The sequence below is a fragment of the Danio rerio genome, chromosome 18 (genome assembly GCF_052040795.2).
Source record: "Danio rerio strain M-AB ecotype USA chromosome 18, GRCz13ab, whole genome shotgun sequence".
Taxonomy (NCBI): Eukaryota; Metazoa; Chordata; class Actinopteri; order Cypriniformes; family Danionidae; genus Danio; species Danio rerio.
Genome location: NC_141038.1, coordinates 15964186 through 15988581, shown reverse-complemented (window position 1 = coordinate 15988581; position 24396 = coordinate 15964186). Strand labels below are relative to the sequence as shown.

Here is a 24396-nt window from a genome sequence, read left to right as displayed (position 1 = left end):
TTTCTTATTAAATAGCAGCTTTTTTACATTATGTGTTTTTTATAAGTTGTTTACATTTTAAGACATTTTATTTAAAAACCAAAAAAGGTTTCATCTACCAAGTGGAACTCTAGCTTGGCTCTATACGTTTCTTTCTGTGAGCCAATCAGCATTTCGAATGCACACACATGGACAAATCAGGATCAGCTTTATTTGATTTTTTGTCAGATTTTTTGTTTACAGCAGGAAAGATCAGATAGAAACACAAAATCAGAGTCGACTAAATAATGCTACACAAAATTGAGACGAAACCTGAAACTGAAAGATGCATGTAAAAGTGATGATTTAGAAGCATTTTTGGACATTGAGATGAAAATTTGAAACTTACACAATTAAAAAAGAAAAAAAAATCTAATATATTAAATATTACATTTTTATGTGTGTATATATAGTCAAATACTATAGAATACACAAGACAATTTGTGGCAAGCAGAATTGCAATTGCTTGGCAAGCAGTTTTGGAAAATTAAAATGTCCGAGCATACTGCCCGAGAGGAGTTTCAAAGATGGATGCCGAGTGAAATGACTTGTCCTAAAGGGACTTTGAGATAGTCAGTGAAACATTTTTCTGTGTTTATTAAACTCACTTGCTCATTGTCTGTTTTATTTTAAAGTCTTTAGGTTTGATATTAAGCCTTGAAGGGCAAATACTTAATTCAACTCATGGGGCGTATAATTCAATAAATATAACTCAATAATTCATATAAAGCATATAATTCAATAAATATCAACATATTAATTAGATAAAATTAACATATGCACTGGACAAAATATTCAACACAGCCTATATGCTCAATTTAAACAAAAAATATTCATCCTAAAACGTGAAATAAATGTAACTTAAATAATAAATGTAAAGCAAAAAAAAGTAACTTTCTCAACCAACAACATAATGTTACAACACATAATGTTACACACAATGTTTTTTTTATTATTAAATGATTAAGCAGACTGATTGCACTTCTTTATAACCAATGCTCCAATAAATGATCTGCCAGATAGGACCTTATAATTCCAAATGGAAAATGACTTTTTAGAATTAGAAGCTTCAATCTACATTTGCCCTGTTTTTTTTTACCCCAACTTGCAAATTTAAGAGAATTTGAATGGTTCACATTTAGGGTCTTTGACATGTTAATTTATGAATGCAAACTGTTACACATATATTGTTTGCTATATGGAATGCAAAACCGTTGAAGCTCAATATCTCAAAATCATTTAGAGCGCAGATAGAACCTTATAATTCCAAGGTGACAAAAAATTCTGCACAATTATATGAAGAGTTTGGATGAAAAACCTCTAAATGCTGTTGGATATTTTCTTCTAAAATCAGCATTTTTCTCAGACTCTTGAGTCTAGGCTCAGTAATTTTACTTTTACAGTGACGAATAAGTTCTTTTCATTGCCTTAAAGGTGAAATACTTGAACATAAACATAGGAGGCTGAGAACTCATATGCTTTTGAATTGCGTTGTGGGATCTCGGCCTTTCTTCCAGCAACTTTTAACCTTCAAAAGTTCAAGAAAAAGGGACTATTATTAACATTTTGAATAGCTTACTTTAAAGTGTATAATATGGTTTTAAAAAACCTTGTAATAAACGGCCAGTGTACATTTACTTTTATTTTACAGACTTAATTCTCTATTTATTATTTGTACATGACATTATTTCCAACTACAAACATGTCACTAAAAGTCACTTTGTTGAACTGTAGAGTTGAATTTTCAACATCAAAAGTCGACAGAGCAGAGATCAAGATACCATAATGGAATTCACAACTGTAAAATAAACAGAAGACACTTGTGAATCACAAAATATGAAAACTGATCATGAACAGATTTTTCTTTTTTACCCTGTAGGTTTCATATTGTTCTATATCATGAGGTTTTTCTCTATTGAAAAAGCACAATCTGTCTTTTTAGTGCAGTAATACAAAACTGCATTTTCTTAGAGTGTTAAAACAGGGAAATAAAATAGGCAATAGAACCCACAAGCTTATGATCCTATAGGGAAAAGCAGCTCGGGAGTGTCTGTGTTTGCCTGTCACCACTGAAAGGTTATGTTTGCTGAGTCTGTACATACTCTGTTACTATTATTTCTTACTTTTTAAAGAGCTCGTCACATCTATCCGGTTTACCCTCAGTTTTGAGATTCAGAAACAGATTTACAAATTTCCTGTAATTTCTGTAGGGACGTTTTCTTGTCTTTAATATTAGATTAGGTCTAATTTAGTTTTCGTTCCGGGGCTTCATTGAATGTTGCGATAATGGATCACTCTGACCGGCTGTTTCTGAGGTTATTGGCGAGCCTGAGCTACATCGAGGTCAAGTTTAAGAGGCCTGCACGGGTTTACGGGTGGAGAGACAGATCTGGGATCCGTTATTCAACTTCACCCCATCAACTGTTTCCAATTACATGACTTCAAAGGACTCATCGCCTCAACCGTGTTTAAAAGAAAGGATAGCTCAGGTCACAGGAAAACGGCAGGAGTCCTACTTTCTCTCATTATGGCATTATTCCTCCTTCTCTTTGGGATTTGCTGATGGGATCAAGTCAAAAACTATATCGATCGGCATGATGTTCGATTTCTGCAAAAAAAAAAAAAACTCCTTTAACAGTATTGTCAGCAATAAAATTATATATAATATAATAATAAACAATGTGGTCAACTAAAACCAGAAACATTCCAATTAATTTGATAGTTGAACAAAAGCACAAATATGACATGATAAACTGATATAAAATACTGATACACTGTTAACAATTGTTTTAAAATTATTTTACTATAGAACATTTACACTCACTGGCCACTATATTAGGTACACCTTACTGCCTTACTCCTTCGTGGCAGAGATTCAACAAGGTACTGGAAACATTCCTCAGATATTTTGGTCCACATTGGCATGATAGCATCACGCAGTTGCTGCAGATTTGTTGGCTGCACATCCATTTTGTAAATCTCTCGTTCGACCGCATCCCAAAGGTGCTCTATTGGATTAAGCTCTGGTGACTGTGGAGGCCATTTGAGAACAGTGAACTCATTGTCATGTTCAAGAAACTAGTCTGAGATGATTCGGGTTCATGACATGGTATGTTATCCTGCTGGAAGTAGCCATTAGAAGATGGGCACACTGTGGTTATAAAGGGACATGGTCTGCAACAATACTCAGGTAGGCTGTGGCGTTGACACGATGCTCAATTGGTACTAATGTGGCCAAAGTGTCCCAAGAAAATATACCCCACATCATTTAACAACCATTAGGGCGTTCGACGTGTTGTGGTTGTACGTGAAAATCCCAGTAGATCAGCAGTTTCTGAAATACTCAGACCAGCCTGTCTTTTACCAACAATCATGCCATGTTCAAAGTTAATTTCTTCCCCATTCGGATACTCGGTTTGAACTGCAGCAGATCATCTAGACCATGTCTACATGCCTAAATGCATTGAGTTACTGCCATGTGATTGGCTGATTAGAAATTTGCGTTAACTAGCAGTTGCACAGCATAAAGTACCTAATAAAGTGGCCGGTGAGTGTATATGTTACTTTATTACAAAGTTGCATTGTGAAAATGACTGTATATTTTACTGTAAATATATACAAAAATTCTGTATATACATATACAGCAAGATACATTTCTGCTGTAAGTGATTTACAGTGATTTACAGGTGATCTGCCACCAGTTAGTTACTGCAGATTTTACAGGAAACTGTTCACGGTGTATATAAAAAAAGTCCATAACAAAATAACTAAAACCTAAAACTTAATGAAGGATCGTTTAAATTTAGTACATTCTATAAGACTGTATGCAGTACATTACACTGTAACATTATTATTACAAACGTAAAAGTTAAGAATCAATACTGCTAATTAAAGTACTGGTTTAAAGTAACTATGTTTAAAGTTAGGCACAGCGGTAGGTTTATGGTTTATCCAATGACAAATAAAATACAATATGTATACAAAACAGGACTGTAAAACAAAGTGCTCATCCTATCATTCCTAAAACTAAAATGCAGTTCTGACCTAAACCGGAAATACAGTGCATCTGGAAAATATTCATAGCGCTTCACATTTTTTTTATGTTACAGCCTTATTCCAAAATGAATTAAATTCATTCATTTCCACAAAATTCTACACACAATACCCCATAATGACAATGTGAAAAAAGATTTTTTTCAATTGTTGCATATTTATTAAAAATAAAAACCTGAAAAATCACATGTACAGAAGTATTCACTGCCTTTGCTGTGAAGCTCAGGTACATTCTGTTTCCACTGATCATTCTTGAGATGTTTCAGCAGCTTAATTGGAGTTCACCTGTGGTCAATTCAGTTGTCTATATTGACCTTATTCTAAAATACGGAAGTGCACTTGGAATAAGGCTGTAACATAAATAAATGTGGAAAAACTGAAGCGCTATGAATACATTCCGCATGCACTGTATCAGCAGTGCTAATCCTTCGAAAGTTCATTTGTGTCCTAACAGCATTCAAGAGACATGTTAAGCCTTCTCTTGTGGACAACGGAAATGGTGATGACATTTGTAACTTCAACTCTTGCCTTCCAGATGTAGTGGCATGTTTTTGTGTGTGTTGTCACTATTTTGTTGTTAAAAATAACAATAAAATGGAACAAAAAACAGACTCAAACATGAATAAAATTTTCATCTGTATGCCGCTGAAGTTCTATTTGTCCAGAGTGATGTTTGTTTTCTTAGATTCACACTAACAAGCACGCTGCATTTTATTTCTGTTATTTTAATTCTTCCAATTTGGAAAGCCATTTATCTGTGAGACAGACCAGCATGCAGAAAACACATCAAAGTGCAGATGCTGGGAACAGCTTATTGCGAAGAGAGAAATATGCTTTGATATCTCGTAAAGATGCTTTGGCTTTGAACGGTTAACGTTTCATCCCACAGTGTAAACAGGAAAGATCTAGACACTACTATCAATTGTGTGGTTTTCTCTTTAGCAGGCTTTCAGACTATGCTTTCAGAAACACATTCATCTCTTTTATAGATGCACAATTAAGCTCATTTAAAGGTGTTTGTGTAAAATGAAATGCACTTTTAAAATCTGCTGTCCTAAAAGTTTACTCATTAACTTTTGTTGTAATTATAGGCTTTGAGTGTTGTAAAAAAATAGGTACATTTTCAGAAGCATAATAACATGTTAAATGTTTGAAAAAGTTCTTTTAGACTTGTTTTACAGAAGTCATCACAGAAGCAGTTCACCTTACTCACCATTAGAGGGCGAGAATGTTTTCTGATAAAGAGGGACCTGTATTTGACACAGACCTGTGGATGGGAGCGAAATCCATCTTTCAAACTGACATTTAAGTAGGATGGCCAGATTTCTAATTTTTTTTTCTTTTTTTTCGAATTTATTGTTATTATTTTTCTGATTTTAGATCTCCTATCAGAGAGTAATATGGGATGGATATACAGTAGGTAAACATTTAAGGAGGACTAAAATCTTTCATTAAAGTTGTCCTTAAACCAAAATGAGCAACCATTATTGTCTTTGAACAACTTGATGAACTTTTTTTTTAATCCACCTCAAATGGATATATTGTAGCACTACTGTACATTATAACCAACTCAGTTGGCTCTCCCGATGTAAACATATCGTGTAACGTTATGGCTTTATTGTTTTCCAAAGGATTTATTGACGTCGTTCGGTGGTTGAAACACCGATTCAGCGATTATATGAGGCGATATGGTGTACTCTTTCAACATACCTTTGGCTTCTAATGTTGATTCCTGTTTTTCTTTTGTTATGTAAACTGTAACTATTTTTTTATTTATTTCCGACTTCATCTCAAGTCCCGCCTTTTTCTTCAACTCGATCGATATGGAAAATGTGATTGGACGGTAATTTTGTTCAATATGCTGTGAAATGATTGGCTATTATTTTCGGTTGGCAGAGGAAAGGTGGGGGAGAGTGGGGACAGTTGCAACACTTTTTGCATTTCTTTCCGTTTCTCTAAACTCTAAATTTTAAAATAATAAACCCACATCTATCAGAAACCAACCCACATTGTTATGATATTTTTACATATGAAAATATATGCAGGATTTAAACTTGAACAGACAAAGTCAAATTTTGCAACTGCCCCCAAGCAGGAGGATGGTTGCAACATTGAAATGTTGATAAAACAAGTTCCAGAACATCAGGTTGGGTGTTATTTACATTTTCAGACTATATGTAAATTGGTTAAATTGTACAAATTGTATTGGTTGTAATTGTAAAGTGGTTAAATTGTTAGATTTGTTAAATTGAACATATAACTACTGTCTATTAAAGTAAAAGCAACAATTGGCCATTTATCAGGCCTACAAAAAACCTGAACAAAAATATCTTTACTGAAACTCAAGACTGAAACTTTACTAAACTACTTTATTAAACTGCAACTTTAAAATTAATTAATTAATCAAATAATTCACTCTTTGAAATCAAATTACATTGAAACTGTAATAAAATTTAAATTGTAATGTAATTGTAATGACAAACTTTTAAATGAATATTGTAATTGGGGACAGTTGCAACAGCATCGTACTGTTACCCATGAGTAGGGCCAGACTGAATCCGCGGACAATCTTTGCTATTTCTGAGGAAAGTTTTGGTAAAAATCTGCAGATTTCTGAGAAATTGTATTGGGAGTATCATAACTAAATCCTTAATATATGAAATAAAAAGTAATACCCTTTAAACTTTTATTTAATGTTTAAAATGCAAATCCAATTAGATTCACTTTATTTTAAACAAAGCAAGTCTTTCATATAATATATCTAAGACAGAAAATATTACTGTACAAACTGCAGAAATCAGATGAACATTTTCATATTAGTCAATAATATTACTAATATTATTGAAAAACTGAGTAAATTTAGATTTACCCACATTTACTAAATAAACAGAATTAATGATGGGGTAAAAATCTGCAGAATTCTGCGTGTGCAGATTCCGTGTGGGCCTACCCATGAGCCATGATTACATTTCCAGGGTGGATACAACAGCTTTAACACACACACATATATATATATATATATATATATATATATATATATATATATATATATATATATATATATATATATATATATCAAATATCAAATGCCTCATTTGCCTCATATATCAAATGCCTAATTTGGGTGAGAAAAGACTGTTCACTCACCATTAAGAGCATAGTCTGTTAAAAAGATAGACAGCATATTTCTACTTCCAGTGTTTAAAATTAGCCTAAAATGCTCCAATCTTTTAAGAACAGATCATAATGGAGGGCAGTGTTTATGACCTTCAGGCACGTGCACACATAGGGCTCAACCCATGCAGTGCATATGCCCTTATTGAGTCTTCAAAATAAAGCCCTTCCAAAATGAGTTGCTGATGGGGTTTTCTCCATAAACCCCATCAGCGACACTGAATATATATATATATATATATATATATATATATATATATATATATATATATATATATATATATGGAATTAAGTTATATGAATGAATAATGTTTCACAAAAACAGCTTAGACCGAATGAGAATGTTTTTTTAACATTAAAAAAATACTTTTTTTTACTTCAAAATTATACTGAAAGAATTCTCACATGTCTGATTTCTTTCTGGCTAAAGGAGGATCTAACTGAGAATATGTAGGATGAATATATCCTAACACTAGCTTATTCCTGAATGGAAGAATAAGTCTTGTTACAACTGCCCCATGTTGCAACCCTCCCCACTCTATTAAAGCTCAGTAACTGTTTTTATTTTTTATAAATCAGCGTTTTTTTTTAACCAAGTCCGAACACCTAAAAATATGGCTAAATTATGAAACCATGTCTGCGATGCGGTGGCACAGTATGTAGTGCTGTCGCCTCACAGCAAGAAGGTCGCTGGTTTGAGCTTCGGCTGGATCAGTAGGTGTTTCTGTGTGGAGTTTGCATGTTCTTCCTGCGTTCGTGTGGGTTTCCTCCGGGTGCTCAGGTTTTTCCCCCACAGTCCAAAGACATGTGGTACAGGTGAATTGGGTGAGCTAAATTGTCCGTATACTGTATAGACTATATAATAAAGTTATGTTTTTGATGTGATCATCTTTGTAGCCAAACACTGTGAGCTTCCATTAGTCCATTAACACAGTGCCAGAGCCATAGATTTGATGAAATATTGCTTGCAATGGCATCATTATAGGACTACTCTAAGAAGACTTCCCAGAATCCATCAAATGCCTCATTTGGGTGAGAAAAGACTGTTCACTCACCATTAAGAGCATAGTCTGTTAAAAAGATAGACAGCATATTTCTACTTCCAGTGTTTAAAATTAGCCTAAAATGCTCCAATCTTTTAAGAACAGATCATAATGGAGGGCAGTGTTTATGACCTTCAGGCACGTGCACACATAGGGCTCAACCCGTGCAGTGCATATGCCCTTATTGAGTCTTCGATATAAAGCCCTTCCAAAATGAGCTGAAGTGCCCTAGCGACTCCCCCCCCCCCACCCAGGTCTTCATTTCGTGCGCGACAACCAATCTGATGCTTCATGATGTCCTGAATGACGTTCAATTTTCTCCATAAACCCCATTACATCAGCGACACTGAACAATTATGAGCGCAGAAGTCTTCTGTATGCAACTTCCAAGCCTGAAATGATTCCTCAAGTTCTATTTGCAGAATTGACACCATTCTGGTGTCTCAGTGCAATGCAGGAGTATGTCCGATGACAGCTTTTCTGTCAGTCAGTGCAAAGCTCACCACTTTAGTAGCTTTCTTTTTAGTTGTTTTTACAGTCTTGTTTTTGAAAGCTTGCAAGTTCCACCCTTTTGATTTGCTGTCAAGCCCCATGTAATCTAAAATGTTATTTTACACATACAGTGACACATACAGTTGAGATCAGAATTATTAGCCCCATTTATTTTTTGTCCCATATTTCTGCTCCCTTATTTCTTTCCAAGAAGATTTTTACAGCACACTTCTAAACATAATAGTTTTAATAACTCATTTCTAATAACTGATTTATTTTATCTTTGCCATGATGGCAGTACAATATATAGAGCAACATGTTTTTCAAGACACTAGTATTCAGCTTAAAGGGCGATTTAAAGGCTTAACTAGGTTAATTAAGCTGGTTAGGGTAATTAGGAAAATATTTTTTTTAAAAGCGGTTTGTTATGTAGACAATCGAAAAGAAAATTAGCTTCAATGGGCTAATAATTTTGACCTTAAAATGGCTTTTAAAAAAAATTAAAACTGCTTTTATTATAGCTGAAATAAAACAAATAAGACTATCAGACACATTGTGAAAATTTCCTTGCTCTGCTAAACATCATTTGAAAAATATTTGAAAGAGAAAGGGGGCTAATAATTCTGAATTCAACTGTACTTTTAGTCAAATTCGCATAATCTGACATAGTCACTGACCGAAAACAAAGTCTACAAGCTACTAATTTTGAACTACTAAAGTGGAAACACATCCTGAATTCTAACTTTTTCCAAAAATGAAGTTCCTGTCTTTTAGATCCTCGTGTTCTTCCTCATTCTCCGAGCAGATGTCTTTTTTGTGTTCTGTCTCTTTTTTGTTCATGAAATGTAACACAATCAGAAAAAGGGCAGAGACCAGAAGAGCCACACCCGCCATCAGGAAACCAGCGCCATAGTCACTCATTTTGTCAATGAAGATTCCTGTAGACAGAGGAAGAAATTACTTAATTGCTGTCAATTTACCATGAGAATAAAGCTGCACTTAATATACACACTGAATTAATGCAAAAAAATAATGCAGGGAAACAAAAAGCAATTAATATACATATAAAAAACATAAAACCATTATATTGTTATATTTTTGGCTTCTTTTGTCAACAATGAAAATTAACTGTAGACATCCATCCTGCATGTGCCTTTTCTCCCCATTAAACTCCAACCAATGCAAATGTTTTCTGAAATTGGTATGTATTTGACTAGGTCTGTATGGGACACTACACCATACCGGCAAACATTTGTCTGTGAAAACCCTGGTGGTGGGGGTTCGGGGGTGAGATGTCTGAAATACTGTGGTGTTAGTAACTATGAAGCGGTTTTCGGGCGGCAATCGGATACTATACCAAAGTTGGCGACCCGGGAAGGGGTGGAATTGAAGTTAGGGAGTTAGGGCTGGGGCAGTGAAGTTGAAATTATGGGAGCTTTTTAAGAGAAATAACAAAACGGGAGGGTGGCGGAAGACGGGTCTGAAATACGGGAGACGGAAATACACAATGTTTCAAACTAAATTTCAATGTGTCATCTTGGGGCACACATCATCCCACACAATTATCCATTACTTAAACTATTGACGTTTTAACAAGGTTAAGTGCTTAACACCATTACCATATAAATGAACAAAATATATGCATCTAGCTTAAACGGGATAAAATTTTGCAGATTTTAATGGATTTCTAAGTGGTCATTTTTGTCCTAAAGGCACTGAGTGTAACTAGGTTTTATACCTAGTGTAAACTAGACTTCTGAAAAGAAATGTTTTTTTCAAGACAACCAAAATCACAAAACACTTAAATAGTAGACTTGGGGCTCTATTTAAACAATCTGGGCGCAAAGTCTTAAGCGCATGGCGCAAAAGCATAAAGGGCATGTCCGAATCCACTTTTGTTATTTTAAAGATAAAAAAAATACGCTTTGCGCACAGGGGCATGGTCTAACAGGGTTGTGCTTATTCTTTTAATGAGTTGAGCATAACATGCATTAAACCAATCAGAGTCTCATCAACTATTCCCTTTATGAGTCTGTTGCGTCATGTCATGGCACATTCGCTATTTAAATGGTGGACTTTGTAAGGTCAAAAACTGAATGCTTCACTCGCGAAAAAACAATTAAACAAACCATCTGCAGTGTGAGGATAAAGAACGAGCCTCCTCCATTTGGCCTCTTTACTTTCTCTTTACTTTACTCTTACTCTTTACTCCTTTACTTTCGCAGCGTTGTACGCAACCCACTGAAGACATCCATTAGCCTACATATGTAATTTCCTACATATGTAATTTCGTTAAACGCAGAGATTTGTTTCCAAACTATTTCTAAGTTCAGTTCTAATTTCCAGCAAACGAATAAACTAAAAAAAGCCCCCCGAGATGAAGAAGGCATTGAGGAAGTGGTTTTTATATTTATGTAGAAAATAATATTTTAATCCTTTATTTTTTCATATATAAAGATATTTGTGTATTGCTGTACATCCTGTGTGTATTAAGCAATGGACCTGCATAGGCGCATAACTAACGCACTCTGCACTGGACTATAGACCAGTTTTTATTTGGTCAGTCTATTTTAGTTTCTTAAAATAGCAACATGTCAACAGTGCGCCCTAACACACCTCCTTTATAGACCAGCACACCCATAAGTCCACAAAGCGGCGCAAATGGATTTGCTATTCAAATAACATGGGGCACCACGTGAACATTAGGGTTGCGCTGGTCTGAAAATAGCAAAAAATCGCGCCATTCACGTTTCACGGCTTATTGCGTCGGGTGTATGAAAACACCCTGAAACTTTCATAAGTTAGGCACAAGGGTTAATGATGTACTATGATTTCCCTTAATTCTGAAATGAACAGTCAAATAATTCTAGGCTGCAGTTATCTAAACGATTAATTATCTAAAGAAACTACCATTTTCTCATACAAACTGTCAGTAAAAATATCTGGCTGCTGTAGGTGACTGCAAGGGCATTTGTATGCGGTTGAAGATTGTTCTGGGTAATTGCTTGTGCATAATAGTGACGCTTGCCCAAGCACCACTAATTAGCCTGCAGTTGTTCGTGCATCATTCCACCTCACGCTTTCTGAATGCGCTATACGTTCATTTAAAATAATCGATCAGTTAAAGCCCCATGAAATAGAGAGCTCTGTACAGTCAGTGATACAGTGAGTTTTTTAGCTGTCTTTTATAACGCCACAGACACAGTAAAAGAGTTTCCAAACTTACTGAGAAAAACTGCAGCGGAGTTCATTTATGGTGTAATTAGGAATTGGGAGCGTGGAAAAATACCCGTAGTGCTTAAAGAAAGCCTCTCCTCTTCTCCCAAACATCATTCTGTGCTGACAGTCCAAAAGAGACTCATATTAAGTACATTAGTCTTTCAGAATACAGATATGGTGGCGGTTTTTGGCAGCTGACGTCTCTAAATTGAAAGACGAGATTTTCTTGGAAGATTAAGTGCTAAAACGCCTGGTTTTTGGCTGCTTGGGGTGATGAATATTCCAGCTTGTGCCATGTTTTGGCAGATGTTCTTGAGAGAAAGACTGGGTAAATTGGCAACTTCTTCACATTACAAGCTCATCTATTTGAAGTCTCCCTATCAGAGCTTTTCATCTAGTAATCATTTACTGCTATGATAAGCATTGTTGTTCTTGCCCGGATGTTTCTTTTGTTGAGTCACTGGTCATTGTACTGACGTATCATCCCACTGCTGTTTGTGCAGTTTATGCTCTGAGTGGCACTGAAAAATTACAGCCAATGAAACCAAATGAATGGTTTAAATTTGGTCAGAGCACTTCCCGCTATTGAAAAAGGAAAAGCCATTTATGCAGTGACCAATAATCCATGAAATTAACACAATAGCTGAATGCATTCCTCTGATAGGCAATGCGTTACCGGAAGATAACATAGTATTACTGTAAATTGAGTGCTGTCAGGCATTAATGAGAAACCTTATCAAAGAAATATGATGACGGAAGGAAATGCATTAGGATGATAAAAGGCTTTCTAAACAATAAAACAGGACATCTTGTGTATGTACAATGTCAGTCCATGGGGTAACCTCAGAAAGCCACTTATATATAGACCCAGCAGGTGGACACCACTCATCCAATAAATATAGGGAAAAAACTAATCACACATTTCATATTATATATTATATTACTTTTATGAAGGGCCAGACAGAATCTGACGACATTTTTGGCTATTTCTGCTAAAAATTTTGTAAAAAATTTGCAGATTTTTGAGGTAACTTATGAGGTAATTGTTACTCAAAGCCAGTCTCTCATATAAAATATTTACTAAAAGACAGAAAATACTAATTTACGAACTGTATTGTAAATAAATAATATGAACATTTTAATGTCACTAATATTAAATCACAATAAAATTTGTGAAATTAATTTAAAAACTGGATAAATATAAATTTATTTACACAAGTACATAGACTCAATGATGGGCTGAATATCTGTGGAAATCTGCGGATTTCTGCACGCACAGATTCCGTCTGGACCTACTTATATGTTATATTATTTATTTGCATTTCTTATTTATTTAATGTAATTGCTATGTACTGTTTTAAGCATTGAATATATTTGATTCAACATGTAATTAAACTTTTTATAATTTAATAATCTGCATTATGATACAATCTACATATTAATAATAATAAATATTGTAAAATGGTTCATATTTATTCATTTGTTGAATGTGTGAGGTAAATCACAATAATACAATGTAATATAATCTAATACTTTAAACAACAGTTTTGTCTGGTTCTTGAAACGGGTTGGCCGATAGCTGTGCTATATTCTGCCAGTAACAGTACTCGTCCAGCCTCTTCACACCCTTCACCCCTGTGTATTACTCCACTCACATATAGCAACAAGCCAAGGACACTATAGTTTGACAAATATTGCAGCTGTTGTGCAGCGTAAGGTATTTTTTAGGCTTCTTTAGTTGATAATAGTTGTTTAGACTGAAACTATGCAGTTTATTTACAAGGAAAATGTCTATTTTAAAATAATTATAATTTCTGAGAGACAGCGCATCCGCGGCCATTAGCCTGTCATTGAGCAGATCAAAACCAGTTTTTGTTGTCTATCCACAAGATGGCTACAGAGACTGCATAATAAGCATTTAAAGGAAGAATAGTGTCATTTTAAACTACAGCTGATTAAATAATTATAAATCAAGTAAGTGATAATCTAAATCGAGTCGAGAATAATCTCTCTCTTTTGTATGTTGCAGTGCTGTATTATACCGTAGTAACTGTAGTGTGTTGAGTGTGAGATGGGACTCATCTTAAAGTCTTAAAACCAGAGATGGCCATCTGTTTCTAATGAGTCTCCTGTTTTGTCATCACTATAGATCAGGGGTGTCAAACTTATTTTAGCTCAGGGGCCACATGGAGTAATATCTGTTCACAAGTGGGCCGGACTGATAAAATCATGGTATATGTAACTAAAAAACAACAAAGAGGGGGGTGCGCGATGTATTTGAAGACCGGGGGTTGGGGGCATAGTGGGGAGAGTGGTTGGGTTGTTGCGTATTTGAAGAGTGGTGGGAGGGGAGTGTGCGGCAACGAATGTGAAGCTATGATGTGAAGACAAGTGGGGAGAGAGGGGTGCGCAACATATTTGAAGAGCAGGGGACAGGGTGAGACGCACGATTTCCGGGAGATTAACATTCGTTTGCAAGCTTCTAGGAGTCTTCCACATATGCATAAATTTCCAATTTAGTACAATTTTATACGATTTGTTTATCCACCAATGATAGTTGGATTTAGGGGCGAGGTTAGGTGCCACGCCTTCTTTTTAAAGTGGTACATTTTCGTACAACTGAACTCCTACGAATTAGCCACTAAACTGATAAAATGTAAAATAGTTATGTTTCCTCGTGAGATCACCTCAGTGTGGTATGACGGGCTGTAGATGTGGTCTTTCTTTCTGAGAAGGCTGTCAAACTGACACTGATCCAGGCTTCTGGATTGGATGAAATTAATAGTTTGCCATTCCACCATCCAGTGGACACAATTGGACCAGCAGTTTCTATTATTGAAAAATTGCAGCTCATTTGATACTTTACAGAATTAACTGGTGGGCCACAATAAACCCGTTTGTGGGCCTGAAGTAGCAACCGTTCCTGCTGTTCTGATGACAGCTTCAGTTGTGAAAAAACGGTGGAAGAAAGTAGTTCCTCATATAAAAGGATTTTTTAAAACTCTGCGTAAACGCAAAATCACACTTATAGCAGTGCCATATGACTGTATAATGTACAGTGTAATATAATATAATATAATTTATGTTAATACATTTCTATTAATATAAATAATAAGAAATATATACAGTATAATATATATATATATATATATATATATATATATATATATATATATATATATATATATATATATATATATATATATATATATATATGGGCGAGGCAGTGGCGCTGTAGGTAGTGCTGATGCCTCACAGCAAGAAGGTCGCTGGTTCGAACCTCGGCTCAGTTGGCGTTTCTGTGTGGAGTTTGCATGTTCTCCCTGCGTTCGTGTGAGTTTCCTCCGGGTGCTCCGGTTTCCCCCACAGTCCAAAGACATGCGGTACAGGTGAACTAGGTAGACTAAATTGTACGTAGTGTATGAGTGTGTGTGTGAATGTGTGTGTGGATGTTTCCCAGAGATGGGTTGCGGCTGGAATTATATATATATATATATATATATATATATATATATATATATATATATATATATATATATAATTTTTTTTATTAATTTGTGTATTAGATTCCATCATATCTTATTATATTTAATAAAACGTATATTATATTATTATACATTTTTGTTAATATAAAAATATTAAAAATATTTTTAAATTTGTGTATTATATTATATTATATTATATTATATTATATTATATTATATTATATTATATTATATTATATTATATTATATTATATTATATTAGTGTTGTAACATACGCAATAAATAAATAAATCAAATAAATGTGATTTATAATTAAAAGCATAATGTAAATAAAACATGAGGTCTTTAACTTCATTTCCCAGTCCTTACTGGTTAAAGTCTCTCACCTGCCAAAGGTGGTCCCAGAAGGCCGCCACTGCTGCGGATGAGCATGAAAAAGCCCAGTGCGCTGCCCAGTCTCTCCACCCCGACCACCTCCGCCAGCACAGTAATGTGAATAGCAACAGTTGCTCCAAACACCAGCCCGTATCCTGCACTGAACACCGCCAGCTGTGTGAATGTAGTCGCCAGCGGACACAACAATAAAACAGCCCCCAACAAAACCACTGTGCCGATCAGCTGATGCACCGTCTCCACCAGCCGCAGATTAGCCACCCATCCAAAAAACACCCGGCCCAGAAGATCCAGCACAGCAGAGATGGACATGAGCGAAGCGGCCTGGTACTCCTCCACTCCTTGACTGCGAGCGTAGGGTACTAAAAAAAGAGATGGAGCGAAGAAGCCAAGAGCAGCGAAGATGCCAAACATTGAGTAGACCATGAAGCGAGAGTTAGCGATTAGCGTGTAGTCGACGTAGCGAATGACTTTGACCTTCATCGGATCTGAATCTGCCCTGTTATTTGAACATTTAGAGAACTCGTGTTCATTCTCTTCTATGCTGTCTTTAAAGTATTCATGTCTGCTTAGTGGTCTTAAAAGAGCCCCACACACGCACAGGTTGAGCTGCAGAGCTCCGAGGATCAGCATGGCTCCTCTCCAGGAAAACTGATCCACCATGAGCTGGAAGGACGGAGTGAGGATGAAGGTGAGGAGACATTCTCCTGTGCTGGACAGAGCGTTGGCTACTGGACGCCGCTTGTCAAAGTACCAGCCCAGCATGGTGACGGTGGGGGTCCAGGTCAGGGCATAGCCAAACCCTGCAGAAGACAGTAGAGAAAGGACATACTATATTCAAACATTTTTTTTTTTTGCAGCTTATTTTTAATGACTTATTTGAAATGTGCTGAAACATCACAATTCCTGTTTTTTTTTTTGTTTTTTGGTGACAAATGAATTGTTTTAATTTCAATATATAAATAAGTTAATTAGGTCACACTTTATTTTGATGGTCTGTTTGTTAAATTTAAGTTTCATTGCATCTACATGCCAACTAATTCTCATTAGATTATAAGTAGACTGTTAAGTTGGGGTTAGGGTTAGTGTAAGTTGACATGTACTTGCAAAGATTCTTATTGTCAGTTAAATGTCTGTTGATGGAGCAGTATCAGCAGATATTAAGCAGACAATCTACTAATACTCAAATGGACCATCAAAATTAAGTGTTACCGTTAATTTAATTGATATGTGTTGGGACAACATGAAAGAATTGTGTGGAAACAAGCGTTTTTTTCACAATGTATGTGCATATACAGTGTCCCCCATTAATATTGATACACCCTTGGTAAATATGAACAAATATGAGCCTGTGAATTTTCGTTTTTGTTTCAGATATTAGGCCCACATTAAAAAAAAAGCAAAACATATATTTACATACTACAGTCACTATTTAAAAACATATGAAGAGTTCAGATGCAAAAGATCTTGTTGAATCTATGCCACGAAGGATTAAGGCAGTTCTGAAGGTAAAAGGGGGCCAACCCAGTATTAAGGTGTACCTAATAAAGTGGCCACTGAGTGTATGAATAATGTTGAACATAATGTACATTATACATAGCTAAACTAAGTGGCACTTAAACAAAAGCAGCAGAATTTAACAAAAGGAATAACTTGTTTTTATAAAAGAAACTATAACGAAGACGAATAATTAAAAACGAAAAAAGAATTAGAGTATATGTGCCAACTCTGAGTAATGAGCCAAGGAAACCTTCATTGTTTTCATACCTTGAATTCTAAAGCAGGAACATTTTTCCTCTCCCTTTGCAATGTCCTGAATCTGAAAGGCTCATGAATAAGATCCCATTCAGCGGCTATAAATGGCTAATGACCTTTTCTACTTGTGAATGAACAGTGAAACACATTGGAGCGTGAATATGTGAGGACAGCCGTATGCTCCCGTGCTCTTACCTGTGAGAAACCCCACTGTGATGTACAGCTGTAGCAGATCCTGGGCGAACGACCCGAGCACCATCCCGACGCTGCTCAGCAGACCTCCCGCCATCACCACTGGACGATGACCAAAGTACGTGCTCAATGCGGAGCCTACAGGCGCTGAAACACAAACACACATGACACACACAGACATGACATACTGCACTGGCAGGAGCTACTGTTTCAGATACTGTAATGCTGAAATAGTTATTATAGACTCATAATATTTTGAAGTGTGATTCAGAGAACATGGATGTGTGTTTAATAAATATTAAATGACTACAATGAGCTTAAGATGCATCTTATTCACTCAAACATGAAGTGTAACAAAGTTTTTACCAAATTACATCCAACTTTAGTGCAAAAAGACAAAAAGGGTCTTGTTAACAAGCAATTCTTCAATATTTAAAAAAAACATCTGCCATAAACCTTAGAATGCAACTTTTTAAGCAACATTTAGAAATAATGTTGTAAACCTGTAACCACTGACTTACTGCATACAAACTCACTGGCCACTTTATTAGGTACACCTGTCCAACTGCTTGTTAACGCAAATTTCTAATCAGCCAATCACATGACAACAACTCAATGCATTTAGTCATATAGACATGGTCAAGATGATCTGCTGCAGTTCAAACCGAGCATCGGAATGGGAAAGAAAGGTCATTTAAGTGAGTTTGAACGTGGCATGGTTGTTGGTGCCAGACAGGCTGGTCTGAGTATTTCAGAAACTGCTGATCCACTGTGATTTTCACACCCCTCTTTTCACCTCTAGGGTTTATGGAGAATTGTCTAAAAAAGAGAAAAAATATCCAGTGAGTGGCAATTCTGTGGGTGCAAATGCCTTGTTGATGCCAAAGGTTGTAGGAAAATGGCCAGACTGGTTTGAGCTGATATAAAGGCAACAGTAACTCGAATAGCCACTCGTTACAACCGAGATATGCTGAAGAGCATCTCCGGATGCACAATACATCCAACCTTGAGGCAGATGGGCTACAGCAGCAGAAGACCACACTGGATGCCACTCCAGTCAGCTAAGAACAGGAAACTGAGGCTACATTTCACACAGGCTCACCAAAATTGTACAATAGAAGACTAAAAAAAAGTTGCCTGGTCTGATGAGTCTCAGTTTCTGCTGTGACATTTGGATGGTAGGATCAGAATTTTGGGTCAAACAACATGAAAGCATGGATCCATCTTGCTTTGTTATAACGGTTCAGAGTGCTGCTGGTGATGTAATGGTGTGGGGGATATTTTCTTGGCACACTATGAGCCCATTAGTACCAATTGAGCATCGTGTCAACGTTTTGTTTTGTATTGTTGCTGTCCATCCCTATATGACCACAGTGTACACATCATCTGATGGCTACTTCCAGCAGGATAACATACCATGTCATAAAGGGTGAATCATCTCAGACTGGTTTCTTAAACATGACAATGAGTTCACTTTATTCAAATGGCCTCCACACATACATATTTATACAGCATATTGTAAATATGCTTTCCTAATATGAAAGTCAATGGTTAAAGGTTTCCTAAATTTTTCTAATTATCTTCTTTTGTGTTCAACTGATAAAAAAACTTATATTGTTTTAAAAAAGTAAAAGGTGAACAAATGATAACAGAATTTTCATTTTTTGGGAAAAAAAACCCCAAACCTTTTAAAAGCTTGTTCTAAAAGTTTAAAGGTTTAACATTTGAATTAGTTTTAAATCTTTTTGAAGGCCATACATAGACATACAGAGACATACAGTAAATGAACAGGCAATATGATAACTTAGCACAATGCTAGCATGTTCAAAATTGTTGCTAACATTTAACAGACTACTATTAGCTTTGTATTGCCACATTGAAAATGTTTTTAGCATGTTATAACACTCCTGCCATACACTAATTGATTTAGTGCATGATTTAGCACAAAAAAGTAGATCTGTGATGTCTAAGATGTCTGTATATTTAACAGAAAGTATAACGAAATCTACTGATTTATTTATTCATAGTTTTGATTTATTAAACCTAAGAATGTCTAACAAATACACTGAGCTTTTGTAAAACTCAAATAAAATAAACTGAAGATCTTAATATTTTATTTCACATTCACAAACAATTAAATCTGTGTGATGTACAGTAGGTCTGAACTCTGAGGTTATATAGTTTACTAAAAAACGAAGACTTTGTTATCATTTATTCACTCTTTACTTGTCACAAATTTCTTTCGTCAATTAAAACCAAAATAAGATATTTTGAAGAAAGTTGAACTCTGTTACTGTCCTCCATAGATTCATTTTTTTCTATTATGGAAGTGAATGGTTACCAGTTTCCAGCTTTTTTAAAAAAAAATCCTCTTTTAGGTTCAGCAGAAAATAGTAAGCTATAAAGGTTTAGAACCACTTAAGGGTGAGTAAGTTATCAGTTATTTTCTGGGGTGAACTTTCCCTTTAAACTCAAAGGCAAATGTAAGTGAGAGTGTCAGTGGATAGAGCCCCCTGCTGGTGGAACAGTTAAACTCGCACATACCCCCAATATGCACCGTGGCCACGGAGATGGATGTGATCCATGAGCTTGCAGTTGCTGTAGTTGAAAAGTAGTGGTGAATTTCTACAAAGAACACACCAAAGGACTTGATTACGCCGAACGTCAGCCCAAACACAAGGAAAGTGGAGAGCACAATGAACCAGCCATAACCACCATCCAGAGGAGGACCTGCAGGCCCGGCTGTTCCTCTCTTCCTTTCCATTGAAAGCTTAATAGATCATCCTACAACTACAAAAACAAGAGGAAAAACATACAAGCAGAATGCTCTGTAAGCAGTGAAGTTCTCCAAGCTTAGGAACATGACATGACAAGTGATTTAGTTCATCAATTATTATCTCCAAGTGCTAAAACAACTGAAGAATGATTAACTATATTACATGCCATAGTAACAAAACAACACTTGTACTGTAGTACATGCATTTTTCTTAATATTGTTTAGTCAGTTGCAGGTACAGTTGATGTTTATGCAGATCTCTTCTGTCATTCACATAAGGGTGGTTTCAAGAGTATAGCCAACAAGTTTACCGGTTGTGTTTATATATAGCACGTGTATGAATAGCGTGATTAGCTATAGGATGTCATGCTGGGCAAACCAGAAACCCAAATAAAAAAAACTTTCTTGGGTGATTTTTACCTTGTTTTTCAATATATGCAAGCTGATTTTATAAGCTTAAAAGCTAAATATTTTTTATAAAGCGCTACTCTTAGCAATTAATTTCCCCCCAAAATATTTTATATATAAATAAGAACAAAACACAGGTAAAAATCAATCAAAATCACTGTGAACACAGTTATTTCATATTAATATTATCATAATAACTATGTGTTAGAATACAATGAGGCCCTGTATTCTGAATGTGATCAAGGCTGAAGGGTTAAGTGGTTTTGTATGTGCTGGATCTTACCTCTCATGATGTCTGCTGCCTGAAATATCCCTCATTTATGTGTCCACTTTCTGCCTGATTCATCTTCACTGACACTGCATATCCATAGAGCTGCACACCCAGATACAAAGGTCAACACCAGGAAGAAGTATGGAAGTGGGAGGAAACCTGCCTGGTGTGCAGACTTTTAAATATGCAAGATGGAGAGATTATAGAGAAGGAATAAGGGTAAAACAAATTGCACTCTTTGAGTATATTGTGTTTCCATAAATATATGTTAACTGTAAAATAAAAGATTATTATAAATTACAAAACAGACCAAACAAACGAACACAAAATATAAATAAAATATTAAAATAAAAACGAAATTGATATTAATAAATCCTGCTGAAATAATCATTTAATAATTATATTTCATTATTTATTAACACTAATATAATTATAATACAAAACAATATCTATTTATAAAGCAAAGTCTCAAAGACAGAGAAGAAAACAGCAGTTTTTTTAAAGACCTAACTATTTTCTCTTGCTTTTACTTACTATAATCATATAATAATGAAATAACAGTTATATCAAATCAAACCACTTTTATTATCACATCATTAGCAGCAGGAGTCCAATGATGAGTGAAAAGCTTAGCTGCTGCCTCCAAAACACAACAATATACCATTAACAATGTTGACAATATATAGGTAAAAGACAATAAATACATGAAAGACAGTAAATACGTAAAGAAAAAACCACATTACATAGGCGTGGACACAGATAGACTAGTACATAGTCAAAAAGGTGTACATAGTTTGACTTTAGCAGTATTGTTTTTAAGTAAAGGTATTGTTATAAATCATTCACTCATTTTCTTTTCGGGCTTAATCCCTTTATTAATCTGAGGTTGCCACAGCTAAATGAATTGCCAACTTATCCAGCATATGTTTTAAGCAGCGGATGCCCTTCCAGCTGTAACCCATCACTGGGAATGACCCATACACTCATTCACACTCACGCAATTAAGTTTTTTTCAATTCACCTATAGCGCATATCTTTGGACATGTTGGGGAAACCGGAGCACCCGGAGGAAACCCACATGAACATGGGGAGAACATGCAAACTCCACACCGAAATGCCAAATGACCTTCTTACTGTGAGTCGATTGTGCTACCCACTGTGCCACCGCGACACTGAAGTTATGATGATTATTACTAATTATTTATTAATTATAATAGCATTTCCAGATTTAAATGTTACACAGACAAAAGCACAACCATGAGGTGTGGATGAGAAAGTCATGATGAACGAGTGCTCATTACAAATAACTTCTCCCACAAGCAGAGAAGAAACATTCTTCTTTATAATAGGTGCTCAGTGTCTTTCACACAAATACTGAACACCATCACAGTAACACACATGGAAATTAAAGCAATGCGATAAACATTACTTATGTCCACATTAGATGTAACAAAAACTTAACAGAGCAAGGAAATTTTAACAGTATGTCTGATAATATTTTTTCTTCTGGAGAAAGTCTTATTTGTGTTATTTCGACTAGAATAAAAGCAGTTTTTAACTTTTTAATAACCATTTTTAGGTCAAAATTATTTGAGTTGCAGAGTTTAACAAACCATCGTTATACAATAACTTGCCTAATTACCCTATAGTAAACCTAATTAAACTAGTTAAGCATTTAAATGTCACTTTAAGCTGTGTAGAAGTGTCTTAAAAATATCTAGTAAAATATTATTTACTGTCTTCATGGCAAAGATAAAATAAATCATTTATTAGAAATGAGTTATTAAAACTATTATGTTTAGAAAAGTGTTGAAAAAAATATTTAAAGAGAAATATTAAGGAAACTTACTGTTAACCAAGTTACAGATTTTTTACCGTATAATTTTTACATTTTTTCTCTATTGAAATCACAGCCATTTTTTTGGAGGAATAAAAAAGTCATCATATTACATATTTGTCAGTAAGTACACTTTACAAATCAATACATTTTGCATTTGCTGGAATGGCTCTAAGTTTTTAAATTCTTACTTACAAAATCCCAAATGGTGTTATTCCATGATTCCGTTATTATCCCATTATTGTGAGCAGAGCTTTTGTTGTTGTGCTGCAGGAGTTGCACAACTTGCGCACATGGTTGATCTCTGGACCTGCAAGCAAACAAGCTGCTTTGTAAATGGATTACTCTGAACTTGCGGAGTACATGATTCTCTAAAGCATAATAACAAGATGTGCAAAAAGTAACCATTAATTATTAACTACATCATGTTTATTTTCAACCCTGTTCCACTGGATATTTCATATAATGCAAATCTACAGTGCATGCAATAATTCCAGGCAGAAAAAAAAGTTTCTTTATGTAATTGATAAAATATGATGAGCTTTCTGGTGTATTCAGTGCTGGAACTGTATTTTTAAATAAGCTAAAATGTGCTTTGTGTGAGAGCATCTATAATTAAATGCTTTTATTTGTCAATTCATCATCTTAGAATGATAAGGATCTATCTGACATTTTTTTCAGAATTGAGTTATTTACATATTCTTATTAAATGGCAGCTTATTTACATGATGTGCTGTTTTTTATAGGCTGTTTACATTTTAAGATCTTTTATTTAAAAAACAAAACAAAAAAAAGTTTCATCTACAAAGTGGAGCTCTAGCTTGGCTCTAAAAGGTTCTTTCTGTGAGTTAATTAGCATTTCGAATGCACACACGAAGACCAATCAGGATCTTTTTTCTTTTTTTTTTTGTCATTTCACTAGCTCTGCTGACAGCGGGAAAGACCAGAAAGAAACACAAAATGAGAGTCGACTATATAATGCCGTGCCACACAAAACTTAGAAGTAACCTAAAACTGAAAACGTGTGTAACTGTGATGATTTAGACGCATTTTTGACATTAAGATGAATGTTCAATTTTACATTGTTGAAAAAAGTTATTTAATAAATGATATATTAAATGTGAAATATTTTTATTTGTGCATATAAAGTCAGTGAAACATTTTTCATTAGTTTTCTTTTCATTCATTCATTCATTTTCTTTTCAGCTTAGTCCCTTTATTAATTAGGGGTTGCCACAGCGGAATGAACTGCTAACTTATCCAGCACGTTTTTACACAGC

General features: G+C 35.1%; 2 protein-coding genes across 6 annotated transcripts in view; both read right to left on the bottom strand.

Annotated features, from left to right (window-relative positions):
• Positions 1–5945, bottom strand: part of wfdc1 (WAP four-disulfide core domain 1) — a 36670-nt gene extending 30725 nt beyond the window's left edge. The window contains exons 1-3 of one of the 2 annotated variants that reach the window (XM_087292188.1): positions 5782–5882; positions 5285–5338; positions 2535–2626 (exon numbers count right to left, since the gene is read on the bottom strand). The gene's annotated coding sequence lies outside the window, so the exon portion shown is untranslated. Of the gene's footprint in view, positions 1–2534; positions 2627–5284; positions 5339–5781 lie in introns of both variants that reach the window. The other variant, XM_087292190.1, reaches the window with a different exon arrangement.
• Positions 945–23470, bottom strand: si:dkey-246g23.4. 4 transcript variants are annotated; one of them, XM_087292173.1, is made up of 8 exons: positions 23312–23470; positions 21292–21454; positions 20369–20614; positions 17828–17971; positions 15871–16680; positions 7923–9718; positions 5285–5338; positions 945–2626 (listed from the first exon to the last, which is right to left on the bottom strand). In XM_087292173.1, the coding sequence occupies exons 3-6, from the start codon at positions 20586–20588 to the stop codon at positions 9519–9521; spliced, it is 1374 nt and encodes a 457-aa protein (XP_087148299.1). In that variant the 5' UTR covers positions 20589–20614; positions 21292–21454; positions 23312–23470; the 3' UTR covers positions 945–2626; positions 5285–5338; positions 7923–9518.
• Between the last annotated feature and the right edge of the window lie 926 nt (positions 23471–24396).